The sequence below is a fragment of the Corvus hawaiiensis genome, chromosome 24 (assembly GCF_020740725.1).
Source record: "Corvus hawaiiensis isolate bCorHaw1 chromosome 24, bCorHaw1.pri.cur, whole genome shotgun sequence".
Taxonomy (NCBI): domain Eukaryota; kingdom Metazoa; phylum Chordata; class Aves; order Passeriformes; family Corvidae; genus Corvus; species Corvus hawaiiensis.
In genome coordinates this window covers 5,008,855-5,025,161 of record NC_063236.1, presented here as the reverse complement: position 1 = coordinate 5,025,161, position 16,307 = coordinate 5,008,855, and the positions used below count along the sequence as shown (strand labels likewise).

At 58.8% G+C, this 16,307-nt stretch overlaps 1 protein-coding gene across 12 annotated transcripts in view; it reads left to right on the top strand.

The window, feature by feature from the left end:
- The window catches only part of PPFIA4 (PTPRF interacting protein alpha 4), a 60,957-nt gene that overhangs the window by 15,496 nt on the left and 29,154 nt on the right, over nt 1-16,307 (top strand). For 3 of the 12 annotated variants that reach the window (XM_048327848.1, XM_048327847.1, XM_048327851.1), the window contains exon 2: nt 10,098-11,255. In XM_048327848.1, coding sequence (XP_048183805.1) covers nt 11,019-11,255 — 237 coding nt within the window. In that variant the 5' untranslated portion in view covers nt 10,098-11,018. Of the gene's footprint in view, nt 1-10,097; nt 11,256-12,835; nt 13,151-16,307 lie in introns of those variants that run through there. The other 9 variants (XM_048327846.1, XM_048327843.1, XM_048327845.1 and 6 more) reach the window with 9 other exon arrangements.

Genomic DNA, 16,307 nt, shown 5'->3' with positions numbered 1-16,307 from the left:
GTCTCAATCTCTGCCTGCTCCTTCCTGGGATTCATCCACCCCTTCCAAACCAGCCAAGGTGCTGAAGGAGCCCGGCTTGGCAAGGGAGGGCTGTAGTTGTCCCTGGCGTGAGGGTCCTTGGGAGGAAGAGCAGGTTTCAGTCAGGCAGGGGTTTAACCCCACGGTCCTGCCTTGTCCTGCATGGAGCTGAGCATCTCCAGCTCTGAGATCCCATCCGCCCACGTGTCCCAGTACGGGTGGAGATGCTTGTGGTGAATCCTGCGAGGTTTCCCTGCCAGACGTTGCAGAGCTGTCCTGGTGCTGGATCTGCTCCTCCTCAAAGCCTGAGTGTCCAGAACTGAGAATCCCACTGATATCCCACTGCCCACCACTGCAGCTGGGCAAAAGCTCTTTAGGAATTAGCTGTGCCATCAGCAAAGGGATTAAGTAATTGCTAAAGTCCCTTAGCACAGGGAAGGGACAACAGAAGGGATGAAAACAAGGGGGAATCTTCCCCACCCCCCATCACCTGAGTTACTGAAACCATCCCAGTCACCTCTGGTTGGGGTCCCCCAGTGCCCAAGCCATGATGTCACCACTCTTCTGGAACAGGAAGGACTGAAACCTGCCGTGCTTTGGGAGGATGGAGGAAAGGGGAGCCCTGCCTGGATTGTCTGCAGGTGGGATGGGGAGCACAAGGGGGGCTTGGGGCACAGTCTCGCTGCTGTTGTCTCTGTGTGCTGGGGTGATTGGTGGTGAATTGCTGAGCTCTGGAGGCCTCCCCAGGGCCAAGGTTGCTCCAGAACCACTGGTGTTCCCTTGCAGGTTGTGGTGCCTGCAGAACCCCAAAGTGTGATGGAGGGATGTGTTCCTGAGCCTGCTGTGGTCCAGCCTGGAGCCAGCAGCACTGGACACATCCCTGCTCTGTCCACTGTGGCTCTGAACACCCTCTAACACTTCCCAAATTTCACTGAAAGCCCCACTGCCTCTTCTCTGACTCCAGACTTCCTCCCTGGGCTCTTCCTCAACCCCACTCATAATTTGGAGTCTGGTGAAGGATGGTTGGCCAGGTTGGATGGGGCTTGGAGCATCCTGGTCTCATGGAAGGTGTCCCTGCCCATGGCAGGGGTGGAACTGGTTGAGCTTTCGAGGTCCCTTCCAAAGCAGACCATTCCATGATTCTGTGTGGCAAAATTCTGGAGACCTGCCCGAGCAGGGCAGGGATTTCACTCTGGGCCCCGGGGAGGTCACTGAGCCACTTTCCCTTTCCACCAGTCATGGAGTTGGGGGCTGGATTTTACACTGGGAGCTGGGCAGATGTGCAGCTGATGTGTGGGAGTGGTTATCACTGCTGAGGCTCATGGCAGGCAGGGCCTGCTGAGGGTGTGGAAGAGATTCCAACAGGATGGGTGGTGCGGGGGAAACCCTGGATCTTGGGCATGGAAGCTCCTGAGGGTGCAGGTTGGGTTTGCCCCGGGGTTTCTCTCCGAGCAGCAGCCTCCCCTGTGCCCTGGGCTGGGTGTGGGTGCCAGGGCAGGGTGAGGAGCAAAGAGGCACCTCTGCAGCATTGCATCTGTGTACCCGTGGCACAGATTTCCTCAGCCCCCCTCGGAGCTGGTGACTCTTCCCCCACCGCTGAATAAATTAGCACCTCAAGTGCTCACGGGGTGTGACTAAAGCAGGGCAGGGGCTGGTTTGGCAGCGAGGGGGAGGCCCCCGGCTCCAGCCCGGCAGGCTCCCTGATGAGATAACTCCTCAGCAGAAGTGTCACGGGGGCGGGAGGGACGTACCCGTGGCAAAACCTCTGGTGAAATCATGGAAAATCACCAGCCATCCCTCTGTGTCTCAGCAAGGATGGAAGCTGTGCCCCGTTCGTGGGGAAACTGAGGCACAAAGCCTCACTTTCCCAAAGGTAAGGGGGCTTTGCAGTGATGCCACCTCTGTGACAAGCACAGGATTTTCTTCCCGTGGTTGTGGATCACTTCCCTGTGCCTTGTTCCCTGTCAGAGGAGTTGGGCTGGAAACCACCCTGACTGCTGGGATGGATCCCAGTGCTGCCTTCCCTGGCAGAGTCACCAGGGGCTGGATCACCTCGATGTGCTGCTTCTAGAAGCACTGCAGGGATTGCATTTCCTTCTGCTGCTGTTCAAAGTAACCTTCAGTGAGGGAGAAATCAGACTCTCAGCACCTCATCATGAGGAAGAACGTCTTTCCATGCAGGGGGGCAGAGCCCTGAACAGCTGCCTGGGGAGGGCGTGGAGTGTCCCTCACTGGAGACATTCCAAACCCACCTGGATGTGTCCCTGTGTCACCTGCTTGGGGTTTGACCCTGCCTTGAGAGGGGTTTGGACTAGATGATCTTCAGGGGTCCCTTCCAACCCCAGCTATTCTGAGCTTCTGGGATTCTGTGACTTTGGCCTAAGAGAGCAAAGGACAGGGGGTTTGGTTGCAAAGTTATGGAAGAAAAGGATGGATGAGCCATGTGTACACACAGCAGAGCAACAGCTGGAAAAGGAAATGGTTTTAACCGGAATTGTGGCTTTTTTGTGTCGGGTTGGTGGCTGCTGAAACCCCTCCTTGTCCCTGTGGATGGATCTGAGTGCAGACCACATCCTGGAAGAGGGATGTGAGCTTGGTCTCATGGATCAGGTGCATCCTTCTCCTCCCTTCCAGGGCACATGGTGGTTTCCCAACCTCTCGCCCACCAAAGGAATCAGGATTTCTCCAGGATTTCCACAGTCCTGTCTTTCAGCGATGCTGCTGGGTGCAGGTGACTGGAGTGGGGTGTGTTTACAGGATTTGGGGGATTTGGTTTGTGTTTCTGCCTGGTTTGGGGGAACCCCTCATGCCAACTAGGGCAGCTGTGCCACAGGGTGAAATCCAGCTCGTGTTCCAGCAACCACATTCCCGTACTCCTCCAGAACACTCCCTGTGCTTCCACACAGGCTCCTGGGATCCTTAGGGCTTCAGCAGCATCCCCAGACCTGTGGTCCTCTCTCCTTCAGCCGTGTCTTTGGCTGCTGCAAAGCCAGGGATGAAGTCTCAAGGTGAGCCTGGGCTTGCTGAGTCTCTTGGCCAGGCTTGGAGATCTCACTTGTCAGAGGGATCATCCAGGCCCATTTCCGTCTGTCACATCATCCCAAAGTGCAGGGGTGGGAGGTTGGTGTGGCTTTACCCCGGCAGTTCTGCCCTGCCAGATTCCTCCTGGGAATATGCTGAGATCCCGCCTTTCTCTGGGGTCAGGGCAGGACACGCGGCCCACTTTGGAAACAGGGAAACTGAGTCAGGACCCCCTACCCGGCCCCACAGCACCTCCCCGGGTGACAGAGCCCTGTAGATGTGTGTGTGACCGCATTTGGGTGCCAGCCCTGGGGGCTTCAGCCCCCTCCTCCCCCCCAGGGCCCGGCGCAGATTGCGGCTCTCGTCTGACGAGGTTTTGCTGGGGAACAATTGTGTCTCTGCACAATGAGGAGCAGGTGGCTGTCTGAAAATACCCTCTGGAAGTGGTGTGTAATGCCTCCCTCCCACTGGGAAGTATAAATACCAGTGCAGTGCTAACATTTACTGCTCCCTGCAAAGAAACTGTCAGAGCTGGACATTTTTCCTCACAGTTCCTCCTCTGGTTTAGCAACTTGGAGTGAGCAAGGGTTGAGGTGGGAGCTGCTTTATGGGTTTGGAGCAAGTCTGGGGCAGAAGTGTGTCCTTTAAGGTAAGATATTGGGAGTAGCTGCCTTTTATTGCTTGCAGTGTCCCCTGCTCCCACCCTTTAGGGGCACCCGGGGCTTCCCAACACCTGAGACAGCTCCAAATCCTGGAGACGCTGCCCAAATGTCCTGTTCTGCCACTGCTGCCTCTCCAGCAAGGGACAAGTTGGAGATTGTCTCCTTGGGGGCAAAGGACACGCTGCTGCAGGTGTGGGGACCCCAGGAGACCTCCCAGACCTGGATGGGAGAGGAGGCACCGCTGCGTCTTTTCTCAGGTCTCCACCACACTCCCAGCCCTGATCTTGGCAAATCCATCTCACCCTTTGGAACAGGAATCCAATCCTCTGCTGCTAATAACTGGCACCTTATTTCCAGCCAGAATGCCTCATTTCCCTTGTTATCCCTGGGTGTCCTGGCCACAGGCTGCCCCTGGCACCAGCCAGGGACCATCTGTGCGGCTCCCTGCCGGCCGCGGGGCTGCGGGAGGGAATGTGGGAGCACCGGCACCATACGGGCCCCACGGAAAACTGGACCTTCCTTGTCCTTCTCAGGGGACTGGAGGTCCTGAGAGGCCACAGTGTATCCCAGGAATAAACGAGGGGACTTGGGAAAAACGCTGGGATGAAGCTGTATCTGCTGGTTGGTTTTCCTCGTGAAAAGCAGCTTTTTCCCCAGGGATCACCCAGGATGGAGAAGTCAGGATGCTTCATCTCACAGCAGGACTGCTCCAGTCCAGGCTTGTAAAACTCTAAGAGACCTGTGGAGTGTTTGGAAAGGGATGTGTGCCTGGGCACAGTGATAGAGGGAGGGAAGGAAGGATGGAGAGGGGCCCTTGGGGGCTGTGGGGCTGTCCAGAGGGATCTGAGTAGCTCCTGACACACGTGGAACTCAGCTGGTGTCTCCTTTGGACACTGTGGCATGAACAGCACGTCTCCTGAGGGCACCTGGGAAGGGAAATCCAAGCCCGTGACCCCCAGGAGCATGTGGCAAAGGCTGCTCCAAGCCTGGCTGCAGGTGAACAGTTCCAGGTCCTGCTCTTGAATTGGTGATTTCTACTGTCAAGCGAGGGCTCTTCAGCATCGCCTTTGTCTTGTGTGCAGAATCAACTCCCTTTTCCCAACCTCTAATTACCACATCTCTCACTGAGGGTAGATGGGAAATGGGCTCTGCGGCTTGGTAGAGGTGGGGAGGATGTTCCCACTCTGCCATCCCAGTGCTCAGTGGGTCACTACTGACCTTCCCTGGGGTAGGCAAGGGGGCACTAGTGGCTCAGCATGTCCTGGCTGCTCCCAAGTGGGGTCTGACTTCAGTGAGGGTGGGCAGGACTTGTGCTGGGACGTGGTGGCTCTGTCTGCAGGGCCAGTGTTTGGGGTGAGCTTGCTGGGAACGCCGGGATATGACACTCGCAGCCTGTCCTGGGATCACGTTTAATGCAGTGTCACAAGGAAGGGGTGAAAAAAGAGGTCCTGAAAGGTAAAACTATCAGCATCAGACTCTTATCCCTCCTGGATCTGGCAGGGAGGGGTCAGTGTGGGAGGTCCGTGTGGGTGCTGGACCCCGAGTTTGGCCGGTTGTGCGGAGGGGAGGCTGTTCCTGTGCCAGGGAGCTGCGAGTGAGGGCTGCTGCTGTGGGCTCTGCCACCCCAGCTCTGCACTGCCGAGGCCAGGCCGGGCAGCTGAGGAGGATTTTCCAGGAGCAGAAAGGATCAGAGTGACGTTTTTATGGGATGATCAATCTCTGTGAGCTTGTTGCCTCCAAGGAGTGCGTTAAAGCCTCTCTGCCAGCTGCCTGCTGGGTGATGGTCCTGCTGACAGAGCCACCGAGGCTTTTCTCTTCCTCTTGTCAGGGCTGGGATGGGAGGGGAGCTGTTCAGAGAGGAAACACGAGGCTGTCTCTATCCTCCGTGTGTGGGTAAAGCTGTGGGTGCTTCTCGCCCTCGTTGGGAAGGGAAAGCCAGGGTGCTCCCTGGGACCCAGCATCCCACGGGCAGCCTGACTCACAGCTGAGCTGTGCTGAGCAAATCATCAGCTCCAGGGCAAAAAACCCCTTCTGCTCCCCATCAGCTGCTCCGCTCTGGGCACCACCGTGGTGAAATGGCCCCTCCAAGCAGGCAGCACGTGACTGTGCTGTTTTCCATCCCAAAAAGAGGGGAAAGCATCGTTTTGGGATGCAGGGGGGAGGGATAGTAAAGCAAGCATGTTTTCCCTGGCAAGAAACCTGCTCCCAGCAAGCCTGTGCCTGGCAGCCCCGTGGGACTAAAAATACCCAGCAAGGGCTGGAGCTGTGCAGTGTCTGTTTGCTCAGCTCCCAGCTGTCTCCTCGCAGCCTCACGGCTCTACCCGATGATTATCCCAGCACTTAAGGCCCTCTAAAGCCAGGCAGGAGCATTTAGGGAGTTCTCCCAGAGACCGATGAAAGGTCTCTGGGAGAACAGGCACTAATTGGGATTTACAGGCACTAATTGGGAGCGAGCTCAGGCCCCTCTGACCTCCAGCAGCAAAGAGCTGCTCTGGGTGTGCCTTCGCTGCTGCTGCAGTCACAGCAGAGTGTGGGGGTGTCTGGGCTGTCACCCACACTGATGTCCCCAAGGTCCTTCAAAGTGACCGCTGGCACGTGTGGGTTTGCCTGGGAACTGCTGAGCTTTGCTGGGTGGGGACAGACCCTGCGTGTGCCCCCTCCAGCTGTGCCTGGGAACGGGGGAGATTCTCTTGCTTTTGGAGAATGGAGAAAACCCCAAGGTTTGAAGTGGGACAGAAAGGAGGGGAGCTGACCCTGGGAGGGAACTTCCTGCACGTTCCTGCTCGTGTGCACATCCCTGGCTGCACAGACGTTGCTGTATCCCTGTCCCTGTGTGCACATCCCTGCACGCTCACCTGTGCCTGTTGCTTACTGAACTTACTTCCAGCTCCACAGGCCTTGAAGGCAGCAGGGATCAAACCCAGCCTGGTCCTGCCTCCCTCTCGTGCCATCCCAAATAAACCCTTTGCAGCTGCCCTGACTCCGGCTGTTGGCCCTTCCCAGTGCCTGGGCTGCTCCTGGGGCTCGTGGTGTTGCAGTGAAAGCTGCAGTGGTTGAATCCAGAAATGGTCACTCACAAGTCAGTGGGGTGGGAGAGTTCCCGTGGTTGTTGGAGGAAGGGATCCATGATGGGGATGCTGGAGGCAGCCCAGTGTCTGTCCATGGATGTGAATGGTCCCACTGCAGTGCAGGGAATTTTCCACTCTTGGGCTCTGCCAGGATGGGCACACGGGGCTGGGTTGTGTCCAGAGCCATGCTCGGAGGTGGCAGAGAATCCCCCTGGATGTCCCTGCCAGGGACCCTCTGGCAGAGGGATTCTCAGGGTGCAGCGGTACCCTGTCCCCTCTGCACAGAGAGCCCCGAGAGCCCTGGGCTGGCTGTCCCCACCTGCCTGGGGCTTTGGCTGCTCTCTGTGGTGGTGGGAGGTGCTCATAGGGCTGCTCCAGCTGCAGGGGTTGTAGCAGCTCCTGCCTTATACCTCAGCGAGTGTCCTTGGTGGCCCGGGATGAGGGGGGAATGTGACCTCCCTCAGTGGAGACACCCCCAAACCCTGGGCACGGGGGAGCTTTGGGTCACCGACGTTGCCCTGTCCAGGACAGTTTTATGCTTCACTGAGCATCCTCAGGAACAGGGCACAGAGGCTTTTGGGGACCAGTGGAATGGGATGAGTCCATCCTGGACCAGCATCAGTGCTGTGTAAGATCACTGTGGTTCTGTGATCACCCTCGCCAGGCTGAGGGGCCGGCTGTGCTCATCTCCCCATCTCCCTGCACGAGCACACAGGAATAACAGGATGTGACTGTGGGAAGGAGCAGGTTTGCTGTGAAGCAGCCCCCCACCAGAGCCACCCGTGCATGAGCTCAACCATGGGGGACGCAGGAAGAAAATCTGTGGCTGTAAATCTGTGCCTCCTCCTGCACTGTGTGGGTCCAGCCCCTTGGATGAGCTCCATGGGGTGTGGGAAGCCACCACGGCCCTGCTGGAGCTGGCATCTGCAGAGTCTCCTCATGGTAAGGAGGTCTCTCCTTTGCAGCTGGGATAAATTTCCATCCCATCATCTCTCTGGTCAGATTTATGTCTTGGTCATTCCCTGCAGCATTTCCCTTCCCTGAGGGCTTGCAGGGCTCTTCCCTCCGTGCCTTGATTAATATCTCTTAATTCATCTGCTAATTTCTTCCAATTCCCCCGCAGCAGCTGGGCGGGGCCGTGCCCCTGTGGCTCATTTTGCCATTCACGTCGTGCTCGGGAGCTGCCAGACTTTCCCCAGCCTGGATGTTCCTTCTCCATGCTCGTCCCTCAAGCAGAGGCACAGCAGAGGAAAGGGCATGAAAGTCACCTCGTTAGGGTTTGCACCCAAATTAACAGCGCTTAGCCTTGGAGTAGGACTGGTTTCTGCTCTGCTTGGCCCTCGATCTCTCTGGAGTCTGGGACATCTTACCCCCAGGAAAGCCGGCAGGGAGCCACGTGTGGGAACCCCTGGGGCTGCTCACCAGGGGCAGGAGAGCTGGAAAGCATTTTCCCTGCTTAATTACAGGGATGGGGCTCGTGTCCAACTCAACCCGAGGAGAGCCGGGGCTGGAACAGTCTCTCACTCCATGCCTTTTCCTCCAGCAGCCTCGTTTTTGTGGATGCTGCAGGGATGGGGTGCCCTCAGTGCAGTTATCCCATGAATCCACAGTTATCCCAGACATCCACGTCCCAACAGCCAGGATGGAGTGTGAACAACCCTCAAGGCTTCAGGACAGTGTTACATGTCCACAACAGGTTTTATCCCACTTGAGGATCCAATCTGTGAAAGGAGGGGAGGTCACCACCTGTGGGACAGCCCTGTCCTATGTCCCTGTGTGCTGGAGCCGGCTCTCAGCATCACACACAGGATGCACAGTGAGGGGCTGCTGCTTTTGCCAGAGCTTCTCTATTTTTAGAGAGTTTTTTGTGTCAAACTTCCCCTCAGCTGATGAGCCAATGTCATCGCAAGAGCAGAGTTCTGATTCCCCCACCCTGGCAGTGTCTGGGTGTGACAAAGGCACCTCCTCACAAGGGTCACCTTTGATCGGGGCCACTGTGGTCCCCACTGTGCCATCGAGCTGTTGGACACACAAGTTTTCATCCCAGCCCAAAGGACCAGAACAGGCTGCCCTGGCCCAGGTCTGTGTGCAGGTCCTTTTTAACCATCTGGGGGGGGGGGGGGGGGGTGGGGGTTGAAAGGGAAGTGACACAGAATCACAGCTGGCTTGGGCTGGAAAGGACCTTAAAGCCCATCCAGTCCCACCCCCTACCATGGGCAGGGACACCTTCCACTAGCCCAGGTTGCTCCAAGCCCTGTCCAACCTGGCCTTGGACACTGCCAGGGATCCAGGGGCAGCCACAGCCTCAGATGCATCCTCAGACTCAGAGTATTCAGACCTGTCCTTGTGTGTTTCACCTGGAAAGTTTAAAACTGAAGGGGGGCCTGCCCTGGAAGCAGCACTAGACCAGCTCTCCTCACCCTGGGCCTGCCACGTTTTGTCTTGCTGCTCAGCTGCCCATGGTTTGTCCCCTGGCACAGATGGAGGCCGGGGTGGGCAAGTCCCCAGGGTGGCTGGGGTGGCAGTGTCACACTCACCCTCGCTGCTGGGTACCCTCACCCAGCTGCCGAGGGCTGAAGTTCCCCCACAGGACTGTGACAGTGGAAATCCCCACCTGGCACCTTGTCTGAGATGGTTTGGGGCTGCAAAAGGGGAGGTGGGGCTGTGGGTTCCAGCATCACCCCAGGGCTGGGTCCTCAGGTCCAGCCATGCTTTAATCCAGCCTAAACACTGTCCGAATATCAGCTCTGCCTCTCCCCTCCAGCCTCTCATCCCTGGTGCCTGTGCTTGTGCAGGAATTCAGGGATGCTGCTGCCTCCATCCCCTGGGAGAGGTTTGACCAAGGGAGGAGGTGCTGGAGTTCATTGTCACTGAACAGCTGGGCCCAGCACATCTGTCTAGAGGAGGGGGGAACATGAATCCAGTCATTCAACTCATTTACTTCTGTGACTTCCCGCCAGGTTTGGGCCAAACTCAGGTTAGAGCCTGATTTTCTGCAAATTCCCTGAGGCTGGAGAATGCTGGGGCTGCAGAGGCCCTGGGCAGCCAGGAGTTCCACAGGGGGGATGGGATCCTGGCCCAGGACATGTGAATGCCAGACAGTTGCAGGATTTTGAGTGCCAGGGTTGCTGTTTCCTGCAGCTTGGTACCATCCTGGATTTGGTGTAGTGGGAGCAGGAGGTACAACCTGGCACAGCCCATTCCTGTGGGTGCTGAGCCCACCTGGTGCAGCTCTCGGGGGTTTGATGGGGGGCAGAGGGGGCTGGGCAGGTTCCTGGACATTTTGGGGGCAGCAGAAGGGAGCTGATCTCTGTCCCCTCTCCCGTAGGTCACTGCTGGGTGTTTGAAGAACTGTGATGCCCAACGGAGACACGTTTCCACATTGGCAGTGACACCTCATCCAGCTTTAGGGACAACAGCCCATCCTCACCAGAGCCCCCCTCAGTATGCCCAGGCAGCCCAAACATTCCCTGGACTCTCCCTGTGTTGCTCTTGGCCTGGGCTCTCTGTTGGGACAAATCCTCAAGGGTCATTTTGCCCCCCTCTGAACACCCCGTGGGTCACGGATGCCGCAGCCCCTCCAAAAGGCATCAGGGAGGTGACACACAGAACTCCAGAGAGGTGACACACGGGAGCCCGGAGAGGTGACACACAGGACCCTGGAGAGGTGACACACGGGAGCCTGGAGAGGTGACACACGGGAGCCCGGAGAGGTGACACACGGGAGCCTGGAGAGGTGACACACAGAACCCCGGAGAGGTGACACACGGGAGCCTGGAGAGGTGACACACAGAACCCCGGAGAGGTGACACACGGGAGCCTGGAGAGGTGACACACAGAACCCCGGAGAGGTGACACACGGGAGCCCGGAGAGGTGACACACAGAACCCTGGAGAGGTGACACACGGGAGCCCGGAGAGGTGACACACAGAACCCTGGAGAGGTGACACACAGAACCCCGGAGAGGTGACACACGGGAGCCCGGAGAGGTGACACACAGGAGCCAGCAGCGAGTGGGGCACTGGTGACTGCGAGGACCTTGTTGGTGCTCAGGACGTCCCTGCACCCTGCTGGAGTGATGCCAGCTGCTGCTTAGCACCCAGGAGGAAGGGATGGGGAGTCCCCCTCCTTGAGCACCCCACTGTCCCCTCCCATGCTGGCTCCCCTGGCCCCTGGGAGCCCGCAGTGATGTGACCTGTGCTCAGCACAGCCTCAGCCCCTTCGGGAGCCTCCCCCAGCCAGCCCAGCCATGATGTGCGAGGTGATGCCCACCATCAGCGAGGGGGACCCGCTGGGGCCCCCTCAGGGCTCGGAGGCGGACGCTGACTTCGAGCAGCTGATGGTGAACATGCTGGACGAGAGGGACAAGCTGCTGGACACGCTGCGGGAGACACGCGAGACGCTCGCTGTCACCCAGAGCCGCCTGCAGGAGACGCTCCGGGAGCGGGACCAGCTCCAGAGGCAGCTGAACTCGGCACTCCCGCAGGTGAGGACCTGCCCCTGGCATGAGCAGAGCCTGCCCTGAGGCACACGAGGGGCGTTGGATGTGGGGTTTAGCTCACGGCTCTGCGAGGGTTGGCTCGGTGTGACAGAGGTGACGCTGCCACGTGGGTTGCTCCTCATGTCAACAGTAAATCCTGTCGGTTCTCTCAGGCCAAGCCACAACCAGCTCAGACAGCTTCCTTCTCCTCTGTACTGTGGGGAGGGGTGGGAGTGCAATCCCCCTGTGCACAGGGGAACGGATTTGGAGAAGGGGCAAAACCTCCCCAAGGACACCCCAGGGTGACAGCAGGGCAGATGCAGAGCCTCTGCTTCCCATGGGGACAGTCAGTCCATTGGGGGACAGCACTTGGGGAGCAGATAGCACATTTTGGGCAGCGGGTCTGGCTTGCTGCCTCCAGGCAGCTTCTTGGGATGTCAGGAAGTGCTGAGCCCACACTGGCACTTCAGATGGGGACAGTAACCATTAACAATTAACCACTCACCGTTCACCATTGTCCATCCATCACTCTCCTCCCCGCTGTGCAGAGCAGCCCCACTGCTGCCCCTTCCCTCACCAGGAGGGCTCCTTTCCATCAGCCTCATTCCCCAGTGGGGCAATGGGACTTCTATGTCTCCATCTTGGTCCTGGGAGGGGACACTGGAGGCAGAGCTGGTGCAGGGTGGAGACTGGGACACTCAGGGGGCAGAGGGGCAGAGGACAGCGAGGCTGCCAGAGGTCTGTGCTCAGTGAGCAGCCCAGGGCTTGGGGAATCAGGGCTTGCCTTGGGGCTTCTGCTGGTGCTCTGCTCCTGGTTCCTCCACCTGCAGAACCACCTCCAGGTACTCCAGAGGCCTGGACTTGATCTCCACAAAGATGTTCATGCCAGAAGAGGATGAGGTGGATGAGCCCAGTGTCACAGGGCTGTGCAGGATGAGTCTGAGCTGCCCACCATCCCTGTGGGTTCTTGTGGGACAGCACAGTGCCCCAGGGCTCAGACTTGGGGGAACAGGGATTTTGGGGGACTGCTGCTCTGCTCCACTGTGGGTGTGGTGTGGGAGGAGCCCAACACCGAAGGGAAGCAGGAGGCTTTGAATGTTTGTATCTGTTCTGCAGTGCTGAGACCTGAGATCCTCCTTGCCTGGGTGTTGGGGTTTGGAGCACCTCGGAGAGACGGGGAATGGGTCAAAACTGGTGGCACAAGCTAGGACAGAGCTTGGGCTGTTGGCTGGCCAGCTCTCTGCATCCCTGCATTCTCTGGACGGAGGAAAGCAGCTTGGGAAGAGCTGCTCCGTACACAGAGCAGGGCTGGTCCTGCCTCTGCCCAAGCTGCTGAGAGCAGAACACCCAACAGTGCTTCCCAGGAGTTCCTGGGGTCCCTATGGATGAGTTTCTCCCTTCCTGAGAGAGGTGCTGAGACGTACCCGGGTGTTGGGTGCATCCAGTGCCACCACCACCCCCTGTGCAGGGGGCTCGGTCCCTCTGCTCCCCGCTCCGGAGAGAGCAAGCCAGGTCACCCTGACGCTCTGCCCGCCCCGCCGCAGCCTCCCGGATTAAGGGATGCGCGGATTTAGCCTCCGCTCCCGCTCCAGGGACGGACCCTCGGAGCCTCGGGGTGTGCTTGGAGCAATCTGGGTCAGCGCACAGGGACCCGCTGGGTGCCTGGCCGGGGCCGCCTCCGGCCCTGGGATGTGAATGGGGGCATCCCATGGGGAATTTCCCGGAGCTCCCGCTGCCTCCTGCGGTCCCTGTGCAGGCAGGGGGCTCTGCGCCCGGGCACGGTGGCCCCCGGTGCCCCCCGTGCTCGCCTCCGGACATGAGGGCTCGGCATGAACACGGGAAGCAAATCCAAAGGTGCTCACCTGCCCAATGGGATTAATCCCAGCATGTGCATGTACCAGGTAAGTGGGACTGGGACACGCGTGGGCCCCTCCCCAGGGCATTGTGTGGGGGCATCCCATGGGTCTGTCCCATCCTCTTCCTCCTTCTCTGTGAGCTCTTTTGCCCAGGAGCTTCCTGCAATCTCAGACCCCATTGGGATGGGATGCAAGCTGGATTTCTGGGTGAACCCCTTCTTTGAGGGCAGGATTGGGCACCCAGGCTCATCAGCAGTGTCCCCTGGGTGCAGCCAGGCGGGGGGATGCACTGCCTGGTGAGGCTGGGATGGGTGGCAGCTGGGGAGGTGGCACTCTGCACCCTCTCAGGACACAGTGGCAGCTGGATGCTGCTGTGTCGGCACGGGATCCAAAGGGACAGGCTGGGAATGTGCGTCTGGTGCAGATCCAGGCGTGGGGCAGGCAGGGGATGTGCCTGTCCAGGGCAAACCCCTTGGCAGGGATGCTCCAGGGATGCTCCTGCCTGTAGCTCCCATTCCCCCTTGCCCGTGCTGCATGGCTGAGCCATCCCACCCCCAGCCCATGGGGGCATCCCTCAGCCCCCAAAAGGCAGAACTCCAGGGCGATTTCCTGGGGAGACTAAGCTGCCTTAATGCTTCTTACATGATTTATTTATTCATGTGGGAGTGCTGAATGCGAATTAATCGGGCTGAAAGCTCCAGCTCCAGCCCCCCTGCCCTCCCTGTTCTGCAGGGAATTCGTGGCCGAGGACCAAGCCCTGAGCGTGCTCTGGGTGCTCTCAGCAGCCCCCCGAGGCCCTGGCTTTGCTCCCTCCTGCCCAGCCCCCCAGCTCAGTTTCTCCTGGGTGCAGGTGGCACCAGGGGATGCGGCACTCAGGGCTCCGGGTGTATCCAGATGTGTTCCCAGTGCAGGGTCCTGTGTGGGATGCAGCTCCTCCCTGTCCTGCCATGGCTTGGGGGTTTGGCAGGAGTCCCTGTCCCAGCTGTGTCAGGGGGAGAACAGGCTCCCAGATTTCACAGGGCTGAGGGTGAGGGCTGCAGGCTGCCACTGGCCACAGAAACCTCCCGCAGTTTCTCCTTCCGTGAAGCTCTGCTGCGCCTTCGCTGCCTCTTGGGGCTGCCTGGAGAGCTGAGATCGGGCCTTTTTGGGGTGAGCAGACCCCCTAAGATTCCCCAAACTCCCTGGAAGTCCCCCAGGAGCTGGAGAAGGTCCTGACATCAAACAGTCAAAGTATATCTTGAGTTAACTTGCAAAGACCAGCAGCTAAATGGGAACCTCAGCAGCCCCAGCTGGGGGAAAACACCCACTGGGAAAGACCTTAAAGCATCTCCAGATTTTGGGGAAGGATGGAGGGATCTGGCAGCTGTGTGGAAAACTGTTGGAGCTGGTTGTGCTCCCACAAGACTGGGATGTTGAGGTGTTTGATTCCTGCTCTCCTGGCTGCACAGTGCTCCTCCCTGAGCAATCCCAGGTGGAAATACACATCCTGATGAAGGGAGGACACCGATTCCCCATGGATGGTCTCGCAGAGCCCCAGTGTTGTACCCAGGAGGCCTGGGAGGTGCTGGTGCCCAGCACTGGGGGTGGGTGATGGTCAAAGCCCTGGGTTTACCCAGCAGGATTTAATCTGTGTAATCCCATGCTACAACTGCCGGGGTTGTGTTTATCCCCTCGTCTCTGATTTGGGGCTTTCTCCTCGTTCTGCTCCACTCCTGGGACACAAGGAGAAGTGGGGTGACGGGGCTGCCAGCACGAGCAGACGATGGATGGGGCTCTGTCCCTCGCGTGCCGAGTCAGCAGCGCTGATTTCCCGGCACGGGCATCCTTCCCACACATCCCCCGCCGCTCCCGTCAGGAGCAATCACTCCAATTAGGGGCTTTAAAAATGCCATTAATCCTACAGCTGGAGCCGGTTTGTCCCCAGGCTCGGGTGCGTTGGAGCAGCAGCCACGCTCCTGCCACAAACAGGGAATTTTGCTGGCTGTGGTGTGATCCTGCTGCATCCCCGTCTGTGCTGCGGACGGCACCGGCGGACACCAGGGGGCCCTGGGCCGAGGGCTTCGGCATTTCAGCTTTGCCGTGCTACAGGCCTTGGAGCCTTCTTAAACCTCTCCTTGCTCTTCCAGCCATCTCCATGCTGCTGGTTCATGGCCTCCCTCCAGCTCTTCCCTGTGCCTTCCCTACTGAAGCAGGCAAGGAGGAAAACCCCAAACCCCCAACATGCCTGGTGCTGACTGAAGATCCAAGTCCCAGTCCACAACATCCCACTTCAATACCTTGTGTGGTGCTCCAGATCTCCCTCCCTGCTCTGACAGTGTAAACAGAAGCCCTCCATCCTGCTCCATCCCTCCATCCCTCCATCCTTCCCTCCATCCTGCTCCTTCCCTCCATCCTGCTCCATCCCTCCATCCATCCCTCCATCCTCCTCCATCCCTCCATCCTTCCCTCCATCCTGCTCCGTCCCTCCATCCTTCTCCATCCCTCCATCCATCCCTCCATCCTCCTCCATCCCTCCATCCTTCCCTCCATCCTGCTCCATCCCTCCATCCTGCTCCATCCCTCCATCCTTCCCTCCATCCTGCTCCATCCCTCCATCCTTCTCCATCCCTCCATCCATCCCTCCATCCTCCTCCATCCCTCCATCCTTCCCTCCATCCTGCTCCTTCCCTCCATCCTTCCCTCCATCCTTCCCTCCATCCTGCTCCTTCCCTCCATCCTTCTCCATCCCTCCAGCCTGCTCCTTCCCTCCATCCTGCTCCATCCCTCCATCCTTCCCTCCATCCTTCCCTCCAGCCTGCTCCTTCCCTCCATCCTGCTCCATCCCTCCAGCCTGCTCCCTCTCACCCCAGGTCTCAGGGCCGAGCCCAGTCAGTTGCACTGTGGAGGTTTGGTTTTAATCCAAACTGGCCCCTTCCTGGACTGCTGGGCTTCCTGCACGGCTCCTGGGGACTCCCAGGCTGTGTCTCACTGTCCACCCTTTGATTGGAGATCAGGCACCTCTCCTTCACTTTCTAATCTGTTTATAGTGTCCCTGCTTAGTCCCACAGCTTATCAGAGCTGGGCAGGCACCTCTGCCTCGCCTGGGAGACTCCCAGCCATGGCCAGGGCAGAGGAAAATCGTCTGGATCCTCTTTATCTCCACTTTGCTGGGATGGAGGGCCATGGCACATGTGTGGATGGGGGTGGAGGCTGCACTCCACAG